The 22227-nt window shown below is 43.5% G+C and overlaps 1 protein-coding gene across 2 annotated transcripts in view; it reads left to right on the top strand.

The window, feature by feature from the left end:
- Positions 1 to 22227, top strand: part of cacna1fb (calcium channel, voltage-dependent, L type, alpha 1F subunit) — a 40158-nt gene that overhangs the window by 5119 nt on the left and 12812 nt on the right. For both annotated transcript variants that reach the window (XM_056385439.1, XM_056385438.1), the window contains exons 2-26: positions 1127 to 1383; positions 1834 to 1934; positions 2145 to 2250; positions 4743 to 4882; positions 7437 to 7588; positions 7673 to 7825; positions 8750 to 8946; positions 9029 to 9132; positions 9273 to 9424; positions 10203 to 10277; positions 11148 to 11229; positions 11534 to 11560; positions 11652 to 11812; positions 12166 to 12391; positions 12566 to 12773; positions 13016 to 13136; positions 13314 to 13389; positions 13482 to 13533; positions 13953 to 14013; positions 14562 to 14664; positions 15544 to 15673; positions 18015 to 18074; positions 18157 to 18263; positions 19573 to 19660; positions 21243 to 21350. In XM_056385439.1, the coding sequence (XP_056241414.1) occupies positions 1127 to 1383; positions 1834 to 1934; positions 2145 to 2250; positions 4743 to 4882; positions 7437 to 7588; positions 7673 to 7825; positions 8750 to 8946; positions 9029 to 9132; positions 9273 to 9424; positions 10203 to 10277; positions 11148 to 11229; positions 11534 to 11560; positions 11652 to 11812; positions 12166 to 12391; positions 12566 to 12773; positions 13016 to 13136; positions 13314 to 13389; positions 13482 to 13533; positions 13953 to 14013; positions 14562 to 14664; positions 15544 to 15673; positions 18015 to 18074; positions 18157 to 18263; positions 19573 to 19660; positions 21243 to 21350 (3047 nt within the window). The remainder of the gene's footprint in view (positions 1 to 1126; positions 1384 to 1833; positions 1935 to 2144; positions 2251 to 4742; positions 4883 to 7436; positions 7589 to 7672; positions 7826 to 8749; positions 8947 to 9028; positions 9133 to 9272; positions 9425 to 10202; positions 10278 to 11147; positions 11230 to 11533; positions 11561 to 11651; positions 11813 to 12165; positions 12392 to 12565; positions 12774 to 13015; positions 13137 to 13313; positions 13390 to 13481; positions 13534 to 13952; positions 14014 to 14561; positions 14665 to 15543; positions 15674 to 18014; positions 18075 to 18156; positions 18264 to 19572; positions 19661 to 21242; positions 21351 to 22227) is intronic.

Genomic DNA, 22227 nt, shown 5'->3' with positions numbered 1-22227 from the left:
TTAGAAACAGGAGTTATTGTCCACGCTGATCATGTTTGGACTGATATTCTTCAGAAACTGGTTCAGGTTTATCAATCACTGATCAATCACCTTGATTTTCCTAATCACTGTGGTGATGCAGCTGAGTTTAGACTGATCACACCTTCAGTCATGCACTGATCCCAAGGTTGGTGGTTCGATTCCCGGCTCCCCTTATCCTTGTGTTAATGCTGCCCCTGATGGCCAGATCAGCAAGAGTAGGTCACTGTGTGTGTGAATGAGAAGCAGAACAGTATTACATGTAATTTCATAGTTTTTATGCTCTCTGCTCTCACTTTCAGCCTGCATGTAAAAAAAACAGCTGGACAGAACAGCAAGGCATTCTGGGAAACACAGGAAATCTAGGAAATCACTAAACAAAGATTGAGAGAGAGAGAGAGAGAGAGAGAGAGAGAGTGAGTGAGTGAGCGTAGATCAACGCATAATCTCACTGTGCTGTCATCACTGGGTTTATCTGTGTGTGTGTGTGTGTGTGTGTGTGTGTGTGTGTGTGTGTGTGTGTTCAGGGTCCTCAGGTACTAACATATAAATCACGGCCCAGATCACACACACACACACACACACACACACACACACAAACACAGAGAGAGAGAGAGAGAGATCTAGGTCACAGCTGTTCACTACAATATTTCTGTTTTCACCTCCTCTGGAAACTGTCACATCTCTCCTCCTCTCTCAGTTTATTTTACCTCCTCTCTTTTCTCTAGCATCCTCCTCTCCTTTCCTCTCCTCTGCTCCTCTCCTCTTCTCCACTCCTTTGCTACTCTCCTCCTCTCTCCTCCTCTCCTTTGGTCAGTCAGTCTCCCCCCGTGTCCCCACACCCTCAATCACACACTACGTAATCACAAAGCCTAGTCTCTCTGTCAACCTACTAACACCCTAGTAATCACTACTAACTATCAAGCAACCCCCTAGTAATACTTCAACAACCACCTACTAATACTCCAACAACCACCTACTAATACTCCAACAACCACCTACTAATACTCCAACAACCATCTACTAATACTTCAACAACCACCCAGTAATACTCCAACAACCACCTACTAATACTTTAACAAACATTTTTTTCTGTCTCTGTGTCCAGGTGCTGGTCGTAATGGCTACACCAACACAGTGGATGGGGAGGAGGGAGGAGGGGAGGGGGAGGAAGAGGAGGAGGGAGAAGAGGGAGATGGAGGAGGAGAGGGAGGAGGAGGAGATGAGGAGAGGGATGCAGAGTGGGATGAAGAGCTGGATGGAGAGAACGAGGGAGGTGTGAGGATGACGAGAACGGACACGCTTCACTCAACCACAAGTTCAACTGGAACACAGAGAAGGAGAGGACAACATGCTAAGAAACAGGTGAGACAACAGAGACAACAGAAAAGAAAAGGAGGACAGAAGCAGCTCTGTGGTCATGATTTCAAATCTAAATGAGTGAAACAGAATCTAAAGGTGATTTTCACCTGACGCTAAAGAAACAAAGCAGATGATTTTACTGAAATTAAATCTGACAGATGTTAGACAGCTGATTCAGCTCAGTGCTGGAGAAGAAGGACATTTACATACGAACTGATAACAAACTCATAAACTGCATTATTACACATTAAACCTTTGGTTTAAGTCTTTACCTCAACAGAAGAAGAAGAGTCCAGGCTCCTCCACATTTCAGACTCTGATGTTTTCAGTTTATCCACAAAGAGATTTCTCCTCTTCACCTCTCTGTTTTATTTCAGTAACTGTTCTATAACAGTTATTGTTGATGATGATGTAAATGATGATGATGATGTTGATGATGTTCTTCCTCCTCAGGTGCAGGGCAGTAATCAGGTCCAGCGAGCTCCTCGAGCATTGTACTGTCTGAAACTCAACAATCCAATCAGACGAGCTGCTCTCTCCATTGTTGAGTGGAAGTATCCTTTACTCTGACCAATCAGCTGTCGGCCTTATACCAGTTTAATTAACTCTTTAATTTACTAACAGGCAATTTAATGTGTCATCAGTTTAATTACTTACAGAGCCTATTCTATATGTAATAATGATAATTAAACTGTGTTGAGGCGACAGGATTAGTAGTTTTTATGTTGTTTGACCCTGCTGAGCTTCCTTAACGTGTCTCTCAGACCGTTTGACATCTTTATCCTTTTAGCCATCTTCGCTAACTGTGTCGCTCTTGGAGTTTCCAAACCGTTCCCTGAGGACGACTCCAACTCCACCAACCACGACCTGGTGAGAGCACAACTACACAACTACATAATTACACAACTATAAAACTACAAAACTACACAGTTATACTAATGTAAATGAATGAATAAAGAACAGCAGAACTTTTAGCTCAGAGAACAGGCGTGAGTGTGTTAGAGGTGAACAGACTCAGGTGGTGCTAGCTTCAGCCTCAGGTTAGTGTGTGTGTGTGTCTTTGTGTGTTTCTGCAAAGTCACTCCATCAGGTGTGTATAATGTTAGACCACAGCACAGTAATGTCGTTAAATGTTAAAATAAAGGTTCATATGCTGCAGACATGAGTTTTTTCCTCTTCTGATTGAGCTAGGCTAACAGTTTCCCCCTGCTTCCATTCTTTGTGCTAAGCTAGGCTAACAAGCTAGCTCCCCATGCTGCTTCATCTGAGTGAAGACAGAGAACAGGAGGTTTTCCTTTACCAGGACTGAACCAGCTAACAAATTAGCCAGTTAACAAGTTAGCCTAGGTCTGTTCAAATAAAAACTCTTGTTTATTGAACAGGAGTAACAATAGAAATGTAAATAGGACACATTAGCAGCAGTGACAACAATAATTTCTTTTAATAAAGAACAGCAGATTTTAATGTTTGCTTAAACACTTTACTATGCTGTCATTGTTCGGTATCTGTTACAGCAGACACACTAACATTATTAAGACATTAATAAACACTCAGATCTGATTACAGCTGCGTTACAGTCTGTATAGTCTGAAAGAAGTTTTTACATCTTTACTGAGAATACAGATCAATAAACCAGTTATTAGTATCATTATGGACAAATCCAGTAAATGATTGACAGGACTATGATCAGATCTGATCAGCTGAGTTTTTGCTTTGATGGTTCAATGGTTCATCTCTCTCTCTCTCTCTTTATGTCAGTGTGTCTCTACCTTCAGTTACAGTTGGACTGTACCCACTGTTCATGAAGTCACTTTACATTGAAGTGATGGCCTCGCTGTGTGTGTGTGTGTGTGTGTGTGTGTGTGTGTGTGTGTGTGTGTGTGTGTGTGTGTGTGTGCGTGTGTGTTACTACTACTATTGCAGATAAACACAGAAGCTGCTGCTCTAAATGCCCCTCCCCCCTCCCCCCTCCCCCTGATGGACATAAACTAAAGCAGAGACTAAAGAAGAGGTGTAGTCTCACGGTGTTAATGTTAACTGACTCAGGAGGCCTTGAGGTGCTTCTGAAGATACATAAAATGTTCTTCAGGTGTTCTCAGACAGAACAAGAAGAGGAGCTCATTAATGTAGTCTGACGGGTCAGAGTCAGAGGGACCGGTTCAGACCTCACCTGCTCTTTACAGACAACACACCAGAAATAGCAACAGGTTAAAACGTAACCATGACAACGACATCAAAACATGAAATCATAAATCATTCACACCATAACACAGAAAGAGATAATGATAACGACACTTTGTTCTGCTGCCAGCAGGTGTAGCTGTGACCTGTCGCCTTAGATCCTTAAATGATAGTAGATGCTACCTGATTGGCTACCTGCTGGCCAATAGCATGTACTGAAGATGAACACACTCCACTGAACTTTTCTTTATTAGAAATAAGAGGAGGAAATGGAGGATGTTTTCATTAATCCTACAGAGCAGCTGTGGTCACACTGTTGCATACAAACACACACACACACACACACACACACACACACACACACACAGAACTACTGAAGGGAGGCGATACAGGCTGATAACAACCTCTCAGCTATACCAGAATAAAATGACCAATCAGCTAACAAGTGCTGTTCCTCTCTTCTATCCTGATTGGTCAACTGTCAGGAGGTTGTTGGTTCGACTCTCAGTGCAGCTAACAGAGAGAATGAGATGAGAGCTGGACATCTGAGAACGTGTGTGTGTGTGTGCTTTTGTACATCTGTGTGAGGACGTGTGTTGGCAGATCTATTCATGTACATATTTGGGTTAGACCTGTACATGTGATGGTTAAGATGAGAGGGGTGACAGTCCTCACATGTGCAGAAAGACAAGCATGTGTGTGTGTGTGTGTGTGTGTGTGTGTGTGTGTGTGTGTGTGTGTGTGTGTGTTGTGTGTGTGTGTGTCTGTTTGTGTAGCAGAGATGATGTAAGATTGGTAATCCTCTGAAATGCTCACAAAGTCTCCACATCCACGTTTACCAGGTCACACACAGACACACACACACACACACACACACACTGTAACTTTCTCTCTGTTTTATTTTGTAAAATCTGATAAATGTCCTTCAGTAACTCTTGGAATTTGATACTTTATAATAAAATAGAAAATAAATTATAATTTCACTGTTCCGTGAAACTTTGTCTCATCCACACAAACAGTGTAGCTCACTCTACAGGTTGATACTTTATCTTTCCTTAAAGTCTCACAAGCAGTGCAGTTAGACATGTTGCTCTTCATCTGTGGTTCAGTATGACCTCTACATCTGCAGATATACAGTGTTTAATGACGTTCTGTGGTTTGAACATGTTTCTGTGTTTCAGGAACAAGTGGAGTACGTCTTCCTCATCATCTTCACTATTGAGACCTTCCTGAAGATCCTGGCCTACGGTCTGGTGATGCACCCCAGCTCCTACATCCGCAACGGCTGGAACCTGCTCGATTTCGTCATCGTCATTGTCGGGTGAGAAAACATAGGAACCAACAACAGATCTGTTGGTTCTGTCTTTAGATTTTGTTCTCTCTTAAGATGTTGGTTCTGTCTTTAGAAGTCGGTTCTCTATTTAGAGGTCGGTTCTGTCTTAAGATGTCGGTTCTATTATTAGATGTTCTTCTCTCTGTAGATGTCAGTTCTGTCTTTGCTTCTCTGTATAGATCTTGGTTCTTGCTTTTGATCGTGGTTCTTTGTTGTAGCCCACTGTTGCTCTCTCTATTGAGTCTGTGTGTGTGTGTGTGTGTGTGTGTGTGTGTGTGTGTGTGTGTATTGCAGCAGTAAATTTGATCTGACTGCAGTAAACTCCTGTGGCCGGTGGAGGAACAAACCCTGCAGCGACGCCACAATTTATCTCATTTTGGTGTTTTTTTGTGTTGAGTGTATGTGACAGCCGACTGTGATCACTGTACACTGTAACTACACTCTGCTCTAAATATACACATCCACCCTGCTACAGGGAACTCTAACTGTCATGGTACACACACAGTCTCCTCACCACACTGATACAGGGACGTTCACTCCTGTTCATTTGATAAGTGTGACTTCACACTCAGACTGGAGTGATCGGCCGGGGACTTGCTCCACGCCGTGTCATTGGATCATGTTGCTTCAGGAACAGTTCGGGTCCATGTTTACGTGCTGCCTGCCACATATAAGGTTAATGTGTTGGTGTTGAACCCTGAACTGACTCTAGAGGTTGGACTTGGTGTTTGTCACTGAACAAGGACTGAGGAAGCCTGAGCAGCCTGATAATCACACTGACCTGCAGGATTGTTCTTACATCATTATACAACATTAACATAACACTGCAAACCAACCACGTCATCCTGAGTCATATTACGGACATCAGTGTCTGTGAAGAATTAAAGAGTAACTACACAGCGTTTTGTTGGTTTATCATGTTGACTCATATTGTGTGGGCATATGTCTTTTTCTGGCCCCTCCCTAACTGTGATGTAATGGGCAGGACTCCGAGTTCAGTTAGTTCGTTGACCCCCAGCCACAGCGGCGGTCAGTCAGTCAGTCAGTCGTGTCTTGCCTATTACGTCACACACTATGAAGCCATGAGTCCACGCCCCCATAGTCATTGGCCACCAGCTGAATTTAAGGGTGTGGTTGCTCTTCACAGGGACAGGCAGTGTGACGTGAGTTGTGTGTTGAGAACGTCATCTCATAATAAAAAGCCCTTTATCTTCTAAATAAAATATCCAGATTTGTTGTGTTAACACTAAATTAAAAGGAGGACTCTGACTGAAATATCACCAAATATAAAACTTCAAAGAAACAATGACCCAGCACCAGCAGAGTCACCTGCTGAGGTCACAGTGAGTCCTGCAGGTCCCGAGCTTCATCCTCCATGCTGGTGTTGTGTCCTCGTTGCGTGACAGCGGTGTGACTGGACGTCCCCGGGCTGGTGATGATGAAGCCCGTTGTCGTGGTAACGCTGCCTGAGGACGCTCTGTTCCACTTTACATTCAGAGACGGTACACTGAGAGGCTGCTGTATGTGGGACACCGAAGGTTTCTTTCAGGAGTTCAGGATTCTGGCTTTGCATGCGTGTGTTCGTGTGTGTGTGTGTTCGTGTGTGTGTGTGTGTGTTTGTGTGCGTGTGTGTGTGTGTGTATGTGTGTGTTTGTGTGCGTGTGTGTGTGTTTGTGTGTGTGTGTGTGTGTGTGTGTGCAAAATGTAGTCTTGATTTTTAATTTACATCAGTTTTCACATCATAATCTCGTCATCTGATTCCTCTGATGCCTTTAACTGTGTTTTAATCTGGTTTTAAAACTGAGCACAGAAAAATCTTCTGACTCTGCTGCTGGTGCAGTTTTAATCAGCTTCTCATGAAGTTGATCACAGTGTTTGTTGGTTACATTTTCCTAAACAGTCTGGTGTCAGGCTAATGTGTCTTTAATATAATCAGTAAGAGGCTGTTTTACCAGATTCCAGGTTCCTATAGGAAATCTAGTCTGCAAAGTATCTTAGTTCTGACTCCTGTTCCACTGAATTAAATCCAGCTTTCTTGTGAGAACCCAAAGAGCTGAGTAGTGCAAGGAGAACACTGAGTATGGTTTATATGAAGATATAGATCACACATCACTGCAGGTGATTCTTATCCAAGGTTACAGGATGCATCTTGGGCACCTTCCCATTGGGGTTTTCCAGGCACTTCCACCTGGTAGGAGACCACAGGGTAGACCAAGAACAAACTGGAGAGATTATAGATCTCATCTGGCCCAGGAACGCCTCGGGCCAGATGAGACGGGAGGACCTGAAGAACCTGTGCGGTGGAGAGGGCTCGACTAACTTACACTGCTGCCACATTGACCAGGCTCTGGACAGGCAACAGGAGATTCAAACCACAACATTTGTCTCCTTCATTATGCAGATGACACTCTGCTGTACATCTCTCTCTGTTTCCTTTGTTCCCTGTGTTTTCTCTCTTTTCAAGGTCACAAAATGAAACCTTCAAACTGCACTTCACTTTTCGATTGTAAAATGAAGTCTTCTTCTGTTGTTGTTTGTGCAGGTTGTTCAGCGTCGTCTTGGAAACAATGACTCATAAGTCAGGCGAGCAGGCAACCACTCACCACGTGCCGGGGAAGCCTGGAGGTCTGGATGTCAAAGCCCTGAGAGCGTTCAGAGTCCTGAGGCCGCTCAGACTGGTCTCTGGAGTCCCGAGTGAGTCTACTGGACTTGAGAGTCGGTGTGTGTTTGTGTTGTTGTATGATTGTACACATGTTAAGCTTTGTGTGTGTCTGTCAGGTCTGCAGATTGTGTTGAACTCCATCATGAAGGCAATGGTTCCTCTGCTCCACATTGCTCTGCTGGTTCTGTTTGTCATCATCATCTACGCCATCATCGGTCTGGAGCTCTTCATCGGACGCATGCACAGAACTTGCTACTACATAGGAACAGGTACACACACAAACACACACCACACACACACACACATACACACGAACACGAGGTCAATAGACTCAGTTTTTTCCCAATATCTCTATTATCATTTTCTTATCATGTCCCATACAGATTGCAACATGCAGTAACAATACAACATTTTGGGATCAAAAATACCTACATTACACATACTCACACAACCACATACACTCACACTTGCACTAATATGAGATAGAATATTATCTGGATAATTCATTCAGGTAAGGCCTACATTTCCATCTTTTATTATATATTCATGTGTGGTTTCCAGAGTTGAAGAAAGTCTTTCTGCTTGGCCTTAGCAATGAGAGTTTGTCTTTCCAGACTGACATGGTCAAAAGCTTCTTGTATATTCATTTTCAAGGCATTTAATTTGTCTAGAGTTTATTCACTACTATATGTTACCAATATATTAAAATATTTAGATACATGTCCCTTCCCTTCTAAATTAAGTTTTGATAAAGGTGGTATATGCATTATCTGATCATATTTTGATGACGTGTAGCTGTTTAACTGTAAATATTTAAGTGTTTTTTAGGGATCTGATATCTGTGACATAGCTGATCAAAAGAAAGTAAAAATCTGTCTACATAGAGGTCATCATTTCTTGAATACCTTTAATTTTCTGTGACCTAAAGCCTCCATCGTTTTTCAATAGACGCATTTACTTGTGACTAAATACGAAGTGATGTTACACAGAAAATCAGTGTTACAAATGACAACTTTCCAGTCAGTGTTCTGATGTCACAGCATCAGGCTGATGTTTAAACGTTCTGATAATTAAACAGTTATTGAGTTAACTAAATGATATAAGAGCAGTAAGAAGCAGAGCATTGATCTGAGAACTGATCTCTGGTCTGATTTAACCTTTGAACTCATATCTGACACTGTATTGTGTATCAGATAATTATGTGGAGGACGACCCGGTGCCGTGTGCGTTCGCCGGTCATGGGCGTCAGTGCGCAATTAACGGCTCAGAGTGTCGGGGGAGGTGGGATGGTCCCAACGGAGGAATCACCAACTTCGACAACTTCTTCTTCGCCATGTTGACGGTGTTCCAGTGCATCACCATGGAGGGCTGGACCGACGTTCTGTACTGGGTAAGACTAAAGTCCCTCCTTCATCCTCCAGTCTTCTCTGTGTCTGTGTGTGATGAAGACGAGGATGTTTCTCTCTGTGCAGATGAATGACGCCATCGGCTTCGAGCTGCCCTGGGTCTATTTTGTCAGTCTGGTGATTTTCGGCTCGTTCTTCGTTCTGAACCTGGTCCTGGGAGTCCTGAGCGGGTTTGTCTCTCCACAACATGAAAACTTCACTCTTAAACATATCAAATAAACATGTTCGTGTGTTATACCTCCATGTTGAGACTTTATGAGATGTATGAACATTGTGTGAATATTGTGTGAACGTTGTGTGAAAATTGCAGAGAGTTCAGTAAGGAGAGGGAGAAGGCGAAGGCTCGGGGAGATTTCCAGAAGCTGAGGGAGAAGCAGCAGATGGAGGAAGATCTGTGTGGCTACATGGACTGGATCACTCAGGCCGAGGACATGGACGAGCTGGATGAGGACGGAAACCCACGTAAGACTGGGACGTGTCGTGTCAGACGTATTAAGCTACAGTCGTTTATTCACTGCTAAATAAAGAATCATTGAAGTTAATAGATGTCAATTAATGAAGGCAATTAGAGCAAATTAGTGAAGTTAATGAGGCAGAAACTCATCAGAGAATTGATGAAGAGCTGCAGATACAACAACATTCTCAGTCTATGGCTTAACAACATATTTTTCATCTCATTATGAGCTGTTTATTAAAGGTCCCATGTAGTGTGAAGGTAGATGTCCATATGTTCTTTTATTATAAAGCAGGTCTAGGTTTTATATTAATACTGTGAACGTATCAAAGAGCTCAGCCCACAGAGAAATGTACACAGCCTGTATTCAGAAACTGAGCCATCAGGAAGTCATAAGTCATCAGGACTTCTGTAACTTTGTGATGTCACAACAAAGCAGTCTCTGGACCTGGACCCACCATCCAGGATTGTAGGATTTGATTTCTCTGATCGATTACCTGAAATCTCCTATATTTTTATTGGATCACTCAGCAAACAGTCAGCCAATCAGAAGAGAGGCTCAGAGCCTTCAGACTGGTCCAGTATGTGGACAGGAAGAGCAGTGAGGTTATCACTGCTGATGAGTCGTAGACACTCACTTGTAGGAGAAGGTGGACATGTGACAGGATGTAGATACCAATGGTACACGGAGGACTGACGTGTTCACTGGGTCTTGATGTCCCTGACTCTGGAAGTGTCCTGTTTCTTTTGTGAGTCCTTGACCTGCTGTGTTTCTGTGTGTCTCAGGTCCATCTTTGGGAGATCTGTCTGATAAGAAGAGAGGGAAGTTCGGATGGTTCAGTCACTCCAATGAAACACACGGTGTGATACACACCACATACACGCACACACACCTACACACACACACACACACACACACACACACACACACGCAGCTGTGTGTATTATCACTTACATAATAACCCTCAAGTACAAGTACACTCAATGAGCATTTTATTAGGAACACCTGTGCACCTGCTTATTCGTGCAGTTATCCAATCAGCCAATCACGTGACAGCAGATCCAGGTGAAGCGCTTCAGTTAATGAGGAAAACTGTGGTGTGATAGTGTTGGTGTCAGATGCTGGTTTGAGTGTCTCTCAAACTGCTGATCTCCTGGATTTTCACACGCAGCAGTCTCTAGAGTTTTTACTCAGAATGGATGAAGAAGAAGTGATGGTGTGAGGAATTTTTTATTCTCCAAACCAATCAATCATGATCTGACTGCATACTCTATCTGAGTATTGATGCTGACCATGTTCATCCCCTCATGGCCACAGTTTAACATCTTCTAATGGCTAATTCCAGCAGGATAATGCTCCATGTCACAAACTAGTTTCATGAACATGACAGTGAGTTCATTGAACTTCAGTGGCCCCCCCAGCCTCCAGACCTGAATGCACACACACACACACACACACACACACACACAGCTGGTGTGTGTGTTAATTTCTCTGTCAGTCTAAATGTGGAAAGACGTCAATGTGTCCCTGTAAAAATATCTGGGTCTGTGTCTGACCCTGTTTCTAATCAGGAGGTTTTACTCTCAGTCTCTGTCAGTTCAGATTTCATCAGGTTTATATTCACACATTTTAATATGTAAACAAAGTAAGATATTAAATATTAAATACATGAAGACTGTTAAACGACAATAAAACAACATGTGGAATGAGTCTCTCTCTCTCTCTCTCAGCGAGTCTTCCTGCCAGTGAAACAGCTTCTGAAAACACTGAAAACATCGACGAGGAACACACCAACTGCTGCCAGGCCTGCTGGTAACACACACACACACACACACACACTGAGGGGTCCTGGGTGTTCTCTGGTGGTCCTGGGTGTTTTCTTGGGGGTCCTTGCACATCGCCTAGACTGAGCCTATGTTAGAACCTCATCCTGTTTCGAGGCCAGCATAGTAAAACCAGTTCATAGACTTGTTACCACCAACAGCTGGACTGATGTGGATCAGCAGGTCCTGGTTCACTGTGTGTGGGTGTTTTTCTTACCTGTCTACACCTGTAGTCAGTGCACGTGGTCTCTGACAGCTTTACTGTGAACTGACCTCAGTCCGTTTCCTTTCAGTGCTCGCATGATGAAGATCGGCTGCTGGTGAGTTCACTGACTGTCACACACTGAGGAAATTACAGGTTTGCGTTTGTTAATCACACACGTCACTGTAATGACTGTGTCTCTCTGTCAGTCGGACACTGCGTCGCTGGAATCGTGTCTGTCGCAGGAACTGTCGCACTGCTGTGAAATCTGTGACGTTCTATTGGCTTGTTCTGCTGCTCGTCTTCCTCAACACCTCCCTGAGCGCCTCCGAGCACTACAATCAACCTAACTGGCTGACACAAGTCCAGGGTAACGACACACACACACACACACACACACACACACATACACACACACACACAGACACACACGCACACACAAACACGATTTCCACTACTCTGGCAACATGTTGGTATGTATACGGGCGCCGTAGTCGGTGTCAACCGTTGCTGCTTAAAGTCCCGACTAATATCTTAGCGTAAAATAAGATGTTGGTACAAACCTGATCCAGAAGAGAATCATCAACATGCAGCTTGATTTAAGTCTCCAGATAAATTCAACAGATTCTTTAATAACAGAGTGAGTGAAACAAACAAAAAATGAGATCATTCATGATACAAGTGAATGATTGACTGCTCAGCTGTTTCCCTCCGTCTCTGCAGACATCGCCAACAAGGTCCTGCTGTCTCTGTTCACCGTGGAGATGCTGCTGAAGATGTACAGTCTGGGTCTGGCTCACTACTTCGTGGCCTTCTTCAACCGCTTCGACTGCTTCGTGGTGTGTGGGGGCATCATGGAGACCATCTTGGTGGAGCTGGAGATCATGCCTCCTCTGGGCATCTCTGTGCTGCGCTGCGTCCGCCTTCTGCGGATCTTCAAGGTCACACGGTGAGAACACACACCGGGAGCAGGTGACGGCAGCTACACCTGTCCTCACAGCCCAGGTTCACATCCTCTGACACCAACACGTCAGACTTCAGTAACGTGAACTCACTCCAGCAGGATAATAGTCAGTAGATCACTGCTCATCACCTCCTCTGATGTCACTCTGTGTCTGCTCAGCCATTGGACGGCTCTGTCCAATCTGGTGGCATCCCTGCTGAACTCCATGAAGTCCATCGCCTCCCTGCTGCTGCTCCTCTTCCTCTTCCTCATCATCTTCGCTCTGCTTGGCATGCAGCTGTTCGGAGGGAAGTTCAACTTCGACGAGACACAGACCAAACGCAGCACCTTCGACGCCTTCCCCCAGGCGCTGCTCACCTGCTTCCAGGTAACACCCTGACCCTCGTGGCTTGAGTCTGACGCTGCTTGTATCATCCTGCTTTTATCCTCAGGTTGTCTCCTCACTGTACCTTCACATGTGCGGCAGCTACAGCAGATGTAACAGTAAATATACAGAGCAGGTGTAAGAAGGAGTGATGCTGGTAGTCGACATACAGAGTAAACAGCTGGATGAACAGGTGTATACAGTGTATATCCACTTTGTATTGATCTGTGTTGGTGTGTGTTCAGATCCTGACGGGTGAGGACTGGAACATGGTCATGTATGACGGCATCATGGCGTACGGAGGCCCCGTGTTTCCAGGGATGATCGTCTGTGTTTACTTCGTCATCCTCTTCATCTGTGGTAACTGTATCCTTCACCTGCAGACCCAAACCCAGGAGACCTGCTCCTTGTTGGTGCATTCAGGTGCCAGAGGAAAACATAGTGATCAATATGAAAACCGTCCAACTCTGGTAAACACTCCGGTGTGTGATATTTTGTCTTGCACAGTGTTGCATGTTATTGCATGTTCTTAACGTGTGTCAGACATACTGCTGAACGTCTTCTTGGCCATCGCTGTGGACAACCTGGCTGGAGGAGACGGAGACGACAAGAAGGAAGAGTGAGTGATGGAGGGAGGAGGGAGGAGAGAAAGTGACGTGGTGGAAGGAGGAGGACAGAGTGTTTACTTCCTGTTTCCTGTTGTTTCTGCAGGAAGAAGGAGGAGGGAGCTGTGGAGGAGGAGGCCGAAGAAGGAGAAGTGAAGGTGACTTTAATCTCTGAGTCAGTGTTGGGGAGTAACTAAGTACATTTATATTACTGTAGTATTGTATTTAAGTACAGTTCAGTTCTCACATCTCTGAGGGAAACATTTATCTGACAGAAAGTTATTAGTTCCTTTACACGTGAAGGTTTGACGACGGCTCATAAACTGTTAAAGATTACACCTTTTTGACTTGTGACACAGACAGTCACTTTGTCATGTTTCAGTACAGGAAGTACTTTTACTGTGACACTGTAACAACAGGAAGTACTTTTACTGTGATAGTTTAATGATGTGAAGATGTCAGCTCAGTCACAGGAGACGTCATCAGTTTTCTGACATTGTTAAACTTTTCCCTGAGGAAAGACTCTCAGGACTTCTTCCAGCACTCTGCTCAGTTTCAGCCTGACTGTCTATTACAGGTGGACATTGATGCAGACACTGAGTACGAGGAGGAGGAGGGGCTTCCTGAAGGAGATGAAGGTCAGTCACATGATGTTTGGAGAGGTTGAGCTGAGCTGCAACGGAGGACAACATCACTGAAAAAATATCATCCAAAAAATGTAAAACTCTCTTCTGCTCTGTCTGTCAGCGCTGTGACCTCAGCTGCATTAAAAGTTCAGTCCGTGTGACAGAGAACTGAGATCAGCTCTGTTACAACAAACTACAACATACAACAGGAACTGTCCTCTGCTGCAGCTTTCTTTCATCTTCATTTGCAGCGGTTTTAATTAGAATATTTAAATTACACATTATAAAAAAAACTATAAATGTGATTATTTTGCCCCTAAAACCTGCAGAGGAGGGTGAGTAGTGCTTTATTTCTTGAGCCCTAACTGCAGGTCTTCCCTCCACCAGTCAGAAGGTCAGGGCTTGTTTCTGGACTGAGGCCTATCACTCTCTGCTGTGAGAGTCCTCAGTGATAAGTGAACGAGCCGCTATTCAAGACTTCACCTGAGTTACCGTCACTTTTATCTGCAGAGATGATGATCATGAAGCTTTAAACCACTCCTCTTCTCTCTTCCTGCCAGACGGAGGGGACCAGTTAAAGATGGCCGACCTTGCTCCTCCTAAAGAGAAGATTCTTCCAATCCCAGAAGGCAGTGCTTTCTTCTGCCTCAGCAAAACAAACCCGTAAGTCTCTCTGCAACAGAGATGTATAAACATGTATATACAGCGCCTCTACAGTGCATCCCAGTGGTCACTTGTGGGAGAGCAACTAAAAACCCATGTGGCCAAAATATTAGCTGTGTCCCAAGTAGGGCAAAAAAAATCATATTTTGCTTATTTTGGCAGATATTGCGATTTCAGTTGTAATGGTCAATTTTGCGTTTCATTTTCATTGAAAAAATATATATAAAAATGTTGATGTGATTTTTGTTGGGTATTGTACCAAACAAACATGTTCCTTTTCCTGGAGAATATGATTTGTAGGCCGGAGCGTATTCGTAGCATGGTGCTAACAATGCACAAAACTGTTGCGACACATTTTATCTTAGCAGCTCATGCGTTTTTTTGCAGCTTCTGCGATTTAGATATTGTACTTCGCCATATTGAAATTTTGATTATATTTCGGTTAATTGTGCAGCCGTAGTAATTTCAAAGGATCCTTCAAATGCGTCCTTTTCTTGGACAAGGAAGGCTCCAACACGTGGATCCTTCGTGGTCCAACCTATCCCAAGATTCATTGCGCACCGCTAATGAAAATAACTTGGCAGCAAATAACACTGACGGAGAGCCTGAGGATTACACTGTTTAATGTAAGTACTGGGTTTCAGCTCAGTTCAACAGCTAACGGTATAACTGTCAAAACCAAGGGCCTTAATACCTCAAGTTTTTGTGAAAAAAAAGTTATGTGTTGTGAAGGTTACCAGGCAACAGGAGCCTTGTTTTGCGATGCAACGGTAAGGGCAGGTACATTGCATTGCCATAGTTGGCGACCGTAGAATGTCATTGAAGTTCACTTTAACTTCGACTCTGACTTTGACTTTGACTCTCTGTCTCTGTCTCTAGTATCCGTGTAGGATGTCACACTCTAATCCACCACCACATCTTCACCAACCTCATCCTGGTCTTCATCATCCTCAGCAGCTGCTCGTTGGCTGCCGAGGATCCAATCAGAGCCCACTCCTTCAGGAACAACGTGAGTCAACACACACAGTGGTTCTAATGTTGTGTAGAGTGTAGACCTCCCGTCTGTACTTCACTAACAACAGCTGAGCCTCTGCAGTTATAAATACATGTGCTTCTTCAAACTAGCATTGCTTAGGATTGTGGCTAAGCTAACAGTGGAGGGAAGTCGAACCTGAAGTCTCTGGGGGCTTGGGGGAGAATCTGGTTTGAGACTCAGACCCATTCAGAGCGGAGTTTGGCTCAATGAAGTCACTGGTGATGTCATCAACACATCTCTGTGGTTTGAGCTGGGGGCGGGGCTTCAGTAGATTACACAGCAGAACTGGGTCAATGACTAACCAGGTTAAAGAGGGAATCGCATGGAGAGAAGATCACCAGTTTACTGTCTGATCCTGAAGACTGACTACACACACACAGTAACACACACACACACACACACACACACACACAGTCACACACACAGTCACTCTCAGTGCAGCAGCTGTCTTTATGCAAGACGTAGCAATTAGAAGCAGCTGAGGAAAGAACGACTTCTAACATACAATCAACAACATACATATCCTGTGTGTAGACACACACACGCACACACACACACACACACACACACACGCACACACACACACACACACACACACACACAAAATTCTCAAAGATGTAATTTTCGTGTCCAAATTAAAGGATTATTTTAGTTTATTCCAGCTCTGGTCTTATTTGGAAGTTTTGTCCATAATTTCAGTTACAATTAAACTGTTCTTACCTTAGATCAGGTGACAAGGTAAAAATCAGTCAGAAGAAGTTAGACATGAAAGAAACACAAGCCTGTAGAAAGTATAAATTATATTGATTTTACATGTTATCTGTATGGTACCTAAGATAATATGTTAATGTTTGGACTCAAACCACTTGACTTGAGCTGTGAATCTGAGTTAAGAATTGACACGATCTAAAAAGACTTGTGACTGGACTTCGGGTTTTAGCCTTGCGACTTGGTAGGACTTAAAGACCACCCAAAAGGCTAAAGAATCTGACTTGAAACACAAAATCTAGGAGTTGAACTTGACTTGGGACTTGGGACCTCTCTTGAATTGCTTGATTTGGGACTTTTCTGGATTGATTTAAACCTTAGACTACCTGTCCTCACTGTTGACTTTCCTGTTTAGCCTCGTTGACCTTGGTTTCTTCATGATTTGGGACTTAAATGTCTTGACTTGAGACTCGTCTGTTATGACTTAGGACTTGACTTGTCATGATTTGGGATTCGTTGGCCTTGCTTGGGACTTAAGTTGTTTGGCTTTAAACCTACTTGTCCTTTCTACAGACAAACTTGTCCTGATGTGGGACTTCACAGTCTAACTTGGGACTTGTTGGTCTTGATGTAGGACTCACCTGTCTCAACTCGGGATTTACCTTTCTTGACTCGGGGTTTGTTGCATTTGACTTGTGAATTTTTGGTCTTGATTTGTGGTTTTTCAACGTGGGATCTAAATGTTTTAATTTGAGCCTTTTTGATTTAGGACATACCTGTCATAACTTGGGAAGACCTTGACTCAGGACTCGATTGTTTTGACTTAGCTGTCTTGAATTGGGACTTTCTCATCTGAACTTGCCATTGCTGGTATGGTCTTTACAGTTACCTGTCCTGACTTGATATTTGTTGCTCTTGACCTTTTGGGACTTACCCATCTTGACTTCTAACTTAATTCTCTTGATTTGGGAGTTACCTGTCTTGACTTCGTACTTATTGATCCTGACATGGGAGTTGTTGCTCTTGACTTGGTATGCATTGATCTTGAATTGGGACTTTCCTGTCTTTACTTGGGTTTTGTTGGCTTTGACCTGTGACCTTTTGGTCTTGATTCAGGATGTAACTTTCATGAAGTGAGACTTGTTGATCCTGATGTAGGCTTGTCTTGAGATAAGACAATCTTGATTTAGGAGATGATCTTTCCCGCTGACCATTTGGTCTTGACTTGGGACCTAATCGTCTTGACTTTTGGTTTTGTTGGTCTTGCCCTCTGACCTTTTGCTCTTTATCTGGGTTTTGTTGGTCTGTGATTTGAGGCTTGATAATGTTGATAGGTACAATAAGTGTCAAATCAATAGATAACAGAGCCTAAAGATGGTGATGTTCATCTGCTCAGCACTTTGGTCCAAACATTTCTCTAAACATCTACTGGACAGATTTTTATTAAATGTCTCAATCCTGCGCTGCTCTGCAGTTAAAGGAAAGTGGACATATTTTGGTGGTTATTTCTGTGGTGTCATGTTGGAATAAAGAATATTTAGTTGAATCTGGAATGATTTTATTTCCTGTCTTTATGTTAACACTCAGTGTGTGTTTGTGTTTGTAGATCCTGGGTTATGCAGACTACGCCTTCACCTCCATCTTCACTGTGGAGATCCTGTTAAAGGTAAAAAAAATCATCTTCAGTCAGACCTTGTTCTTTTTTTCTAGTCTTCATTTAATGCTAACATCATCTCTCTGTGTGTCAGATGACGGTCCATGGAGCGTTCCTCCATCAGGGCTCCTTCTGCAGAAACTGGTTCAACTTGTTGGATCTACTGGTCGTCAGCGTCTCACTGGTCTCCTTCTTCCTGCAGTTAGTACCAAAATCGGATTCATTTTCCTTTAACCATCAGTTCGGCAACTTGACGAATGTTACGACAGGACAATACCAGTTTTTGTCGTGTGTTAGTCTTCTATTAATTTTCCAACAACATCACCAATAAGAGCAGCTGTATGACGCACAACAACTGTAAGGACTGGCCAACAGGTGGAGGAAGGAACATCTTCAACCAGCCTAGGATTTATTTTGTCTGTTCAAATCAAAACAATATCGTTCAGACTGGATTCAAATGAACTGAAGTAAAATTGGTAAACAAGGGAATAATAAAATACCTGGGTTAGGCCCATGGCTATTCTCAGCTAATCCCTGAGGAGCTTGCCCCCCATTGCTTTAAACAGGAAACTCTTCCAAGTGTCAAACAATGGTTAATTAGTTATTAAGTTGGTTATTAATTCATCCACTTAACACTGGTATGAGATTAAAAAAACACCTTTAAAAGGCTCTCTCCAAACCCCCCCTCTGTTCTCTACCTCACATAGTACAGTCTGGGACCCACCCACTATAAATCAGTTTGGATTCTCCCCCTTCCTGTTTAACAGTCAGCCCACCTGGACTCAGGTAACAACTATCATTCCTCTAAAGCTAACAAATTTAGCTTCAGAGGCCCGGGGCTGCACACTACAAAAACTGAATAAAGCAATAATAGCCAACACTCCTAAAACTGTTGTTGTATTACAGTAGCATTTTTGTTAGCCAGTTAGCAACAATAACTGCAATATTAGTAGCTAACATTAGCAGCCATGCTAGTGAAAGAGTCACTAGCATGGCTAACACACTCCGTCAGTTTTCAGATGAAGTTTCTTCCTTCTAGACGGCAGATCATTCAGATGATGATTTAAACTCTTCAGTAATACATGCGATCAGGCATGGACAGTAAAGAAGTAGTAAAGATGTTTACTTGAGTCCTATACTTAAGTATATTTTTCCAGTATCTAATTTACTTGAGTATTATCTTTTATTTTGAAAATGTGATAGATCATACACTGTGTTCATCACAGGATGAAAAGCCAATCACTGCCAACTCTTACACCATCAGTAAGGTGGTCTGGTTTGAATCTGTCAGTGTCCTAACAACGGCTACGTTAAAGATGAGGCAGAAGATTCTTCAGCAGAGACCGTGGTCTGATCTGATGTCTGATGTTTGATTTTGAAAATGATGAGCTGGAGTGTGAAACAGGTTTTATAGTAAATGGACTCTAATATGAATGTGTGTGTGCTGCCCCCTGCTGGGAGAAAACTGTCTCCAACAGCCGGCTGACCCATGCTGTGTTTGTGTCTGCAGCTCCAGCGCAATCTCAGTGGTGAAGATCCTCAGAGTCCTCAGGGTGCTCCGACCTCTGAGAGCCATCAACAGAGCCAAAGGACTCAAGGTCAGTACAGACACCTCATATGTTTGTGTAGCAGAGGTCTGCGCTGGATCAGGACAGACCCTTAGACAACAACCAGATGGCCTCGTTGTTTGTCTCACAGCAGTTTGTAGGCTCAGCAGTGATGTGGATCAGACATGGCTGTTCCTTGTGTTGGTGATGCTGTAGTGTGATGTCATCAAGAGGAACATTACACGGGCTAGTGTGAGGCGTCCTGAGATAAAAACCATCGGCAGGGCTCAGTGCTCAGGGCTCCTGTAAGACAGCTCTTCATCGTCACCATCACTAACATTAGTGATCCAGAGTGGACGAACATAAAAAGGTCGACACAGACCTGGACTGTTGAGGATGTGGTAACTGACCTCTGAGGCTGTCATGGCTGAATTGATTGGCTGGTGAAGTTAGGTGGTAGAGCACCTGTAGCTCTGTTAAAGGTACACACATCACTGTGTTGGTTAGAGTCAGACACACAACTTCAGTTTTTACTATTATTATTATTATTATTACTATTATTATTATCATACGAATAATTGCTCAGTCTCCCATTCACTTCAATTGAAGCATGAACAACGTACAAATTCAGGAGTCTGTTTCCTGTTTCACCGCAACACATTCACAGGTCAGAGGTCATAGTTCACTTCAGCCAACAGAAAGACTGTGGTTCACATTCAGTGAAAGCAAAAGTCACTGTGTGAATCTTGTTTATGTCAATGTTTAGCTGCAGTCTTCTTCTTTCTGTCTGCTTTGACAGGTCACCTCTACCTGTACATTAGAGGAATAGTGTGACACCATTGGTAGGAATGTACATTGCGACACCCCGCCCTCAGCATGTGCACAAGATAAACAAAATGGGGACTCACTCATCAGCTTCTAGATCCACTATATTCCCGTTAGTCTGACCCTCATTTTGCCGCCTTTGCTTGTTCACACTGAACCAAACGAAGCTTCATGCTCACTGTGTGATGTCAGAGCAGGCAGGTGTTCAGGAATCAGAGATGTGATGTAACAACAGTGTCGGCGTGTCTGGCCAGGCTGGCTCTCCCTTTTACACAGACGGTGATCCGGCTGTGTGATGACCTCTTCTGGCGTCTGAAAGTCACACTTAATCACACTCCTCACAGTGTGTGATCAGTGTGTGTTTATCACCTGCAGCAGAAACAGAGTGCAGAGGAGTGTGATGTCATACAGTTCAGTCAGAGCATCTTCATCAGAGGACAGACTGTCTGTCTCAGTTTAACTCTGGATTCAGTATCTACAGAACAATGATCAGCAGCTGCAGTGTTTTGATAATCGATCAATAGTTTCCGTCATTTTCCAGCTTCCTGGTTCTCTCCGTCATGCGTCACTGTAACTGAAGATTTTTTGTTTTGGAACAAAACAAGACATGCTTGGTTCTGAGAGGATGTGATGGGCTCTGACATAATGTGATTTTGACTCTGTGTGTGTGTGTGTGTGTGTGTGTGTGTGTGTGTGTGTGTGTGTGTGTGTGTGTGTGTGTTGTGTGTGTGTGTGTGTGTGTGTGTGTGTGTGTGTGTGTGTGTGTGTGTGTGTGTGTGTGTGGTTGTGTCTGTGTCGCATGCTGCAGCATGTGGTCCAGTGTGTATTTGTGGCCATCAGGACGATTGGAAACATCATGATCGTCACGACTCTGCTGCAGTTCATGTTCGCCTGCATCGGAGTCCAGCTCTTCAAGGTGAGTTTCACTGCTGTGAACTCTGCTGCTCAGTGTTTGTCAGTTGAACCAATGAAACCCTTTACATTCAGTTTGAAATAGACACTATGGGACTATGGGATCATGTCTGAGGTAAAAGTTGAGATATTTTAATCAGCTCATTGTGGAAAATAACCACTAAACCAAAATCATTGAGGTCTGATCTGAACTATGGATTTGGAGAATGATGACACCTGATCAGTTGGTGATGTCATCAACTGAACAAAAATATCTTTGTTCTTGATTTCCTCATTGTCACTTTTTGACGCAGCTTGTTTTTAATCAGAGATCAGAGGCCTATACTACAAAGCAAGTTCAACATACCCAGGGTAACTTATCGTTATCTGGCGTTTAGTTTTTATTTGCAGGTCTGGTCACAGAGTCTCCTCGTGTTATTCTGAGCTGCAGTGATGAAGACGAGAGTAAAAGCATCATCACTGTCAGGAATCCTGTCGGATTAAAGAATCTGTGTTCAGTTCAAATGAAGCTATAATAGTTATTATGTAGTTTTTTAGTGTGATAAACTCTCCTGTTGTTATGAGCTCTGTTTTGAAAACCTGAGTGGACACATGGAAAGACGCAAACAGCAAAACCATCCACTGATCTATACAAATATCTGCTGATCGTTATTATTGATCACTTCATTTTAAACTCTTTTGTCCTTGTCAGGATCCTGTAGGAATAATGACTCAGTTTTTCCAGTGATCTGATGTGTCAGTAGTTTGGTTGTTGACAGGTTTTATCCGACCCAGAGAAGGTTAGGAAGGTATTCAGCGTAAGTTGCCATGGCGATTTACAAGTGAACCACTGTGGTAGGACTGAAAACCCAGAGTTAAACCTGAAGTTACCTCAGATCCTG

This window comes from Seriola aureovittata, chromosome 9, assembly GCF_021018895.1.
Source record: "Seriola aureovittata isolate HTS-2021-v1 ecotype China chromosome 9, ASM2101889v1, whole genome shotgun sequence".
NCBI lineage: Eukaryota > Metazoa > Chordata > Actinopteri > Carangiformes > Carangidae > Seriola > Seriola aureovittata.
This window is presented reverse-complemented; position numbering and strand designations above follow the sequence as displayed.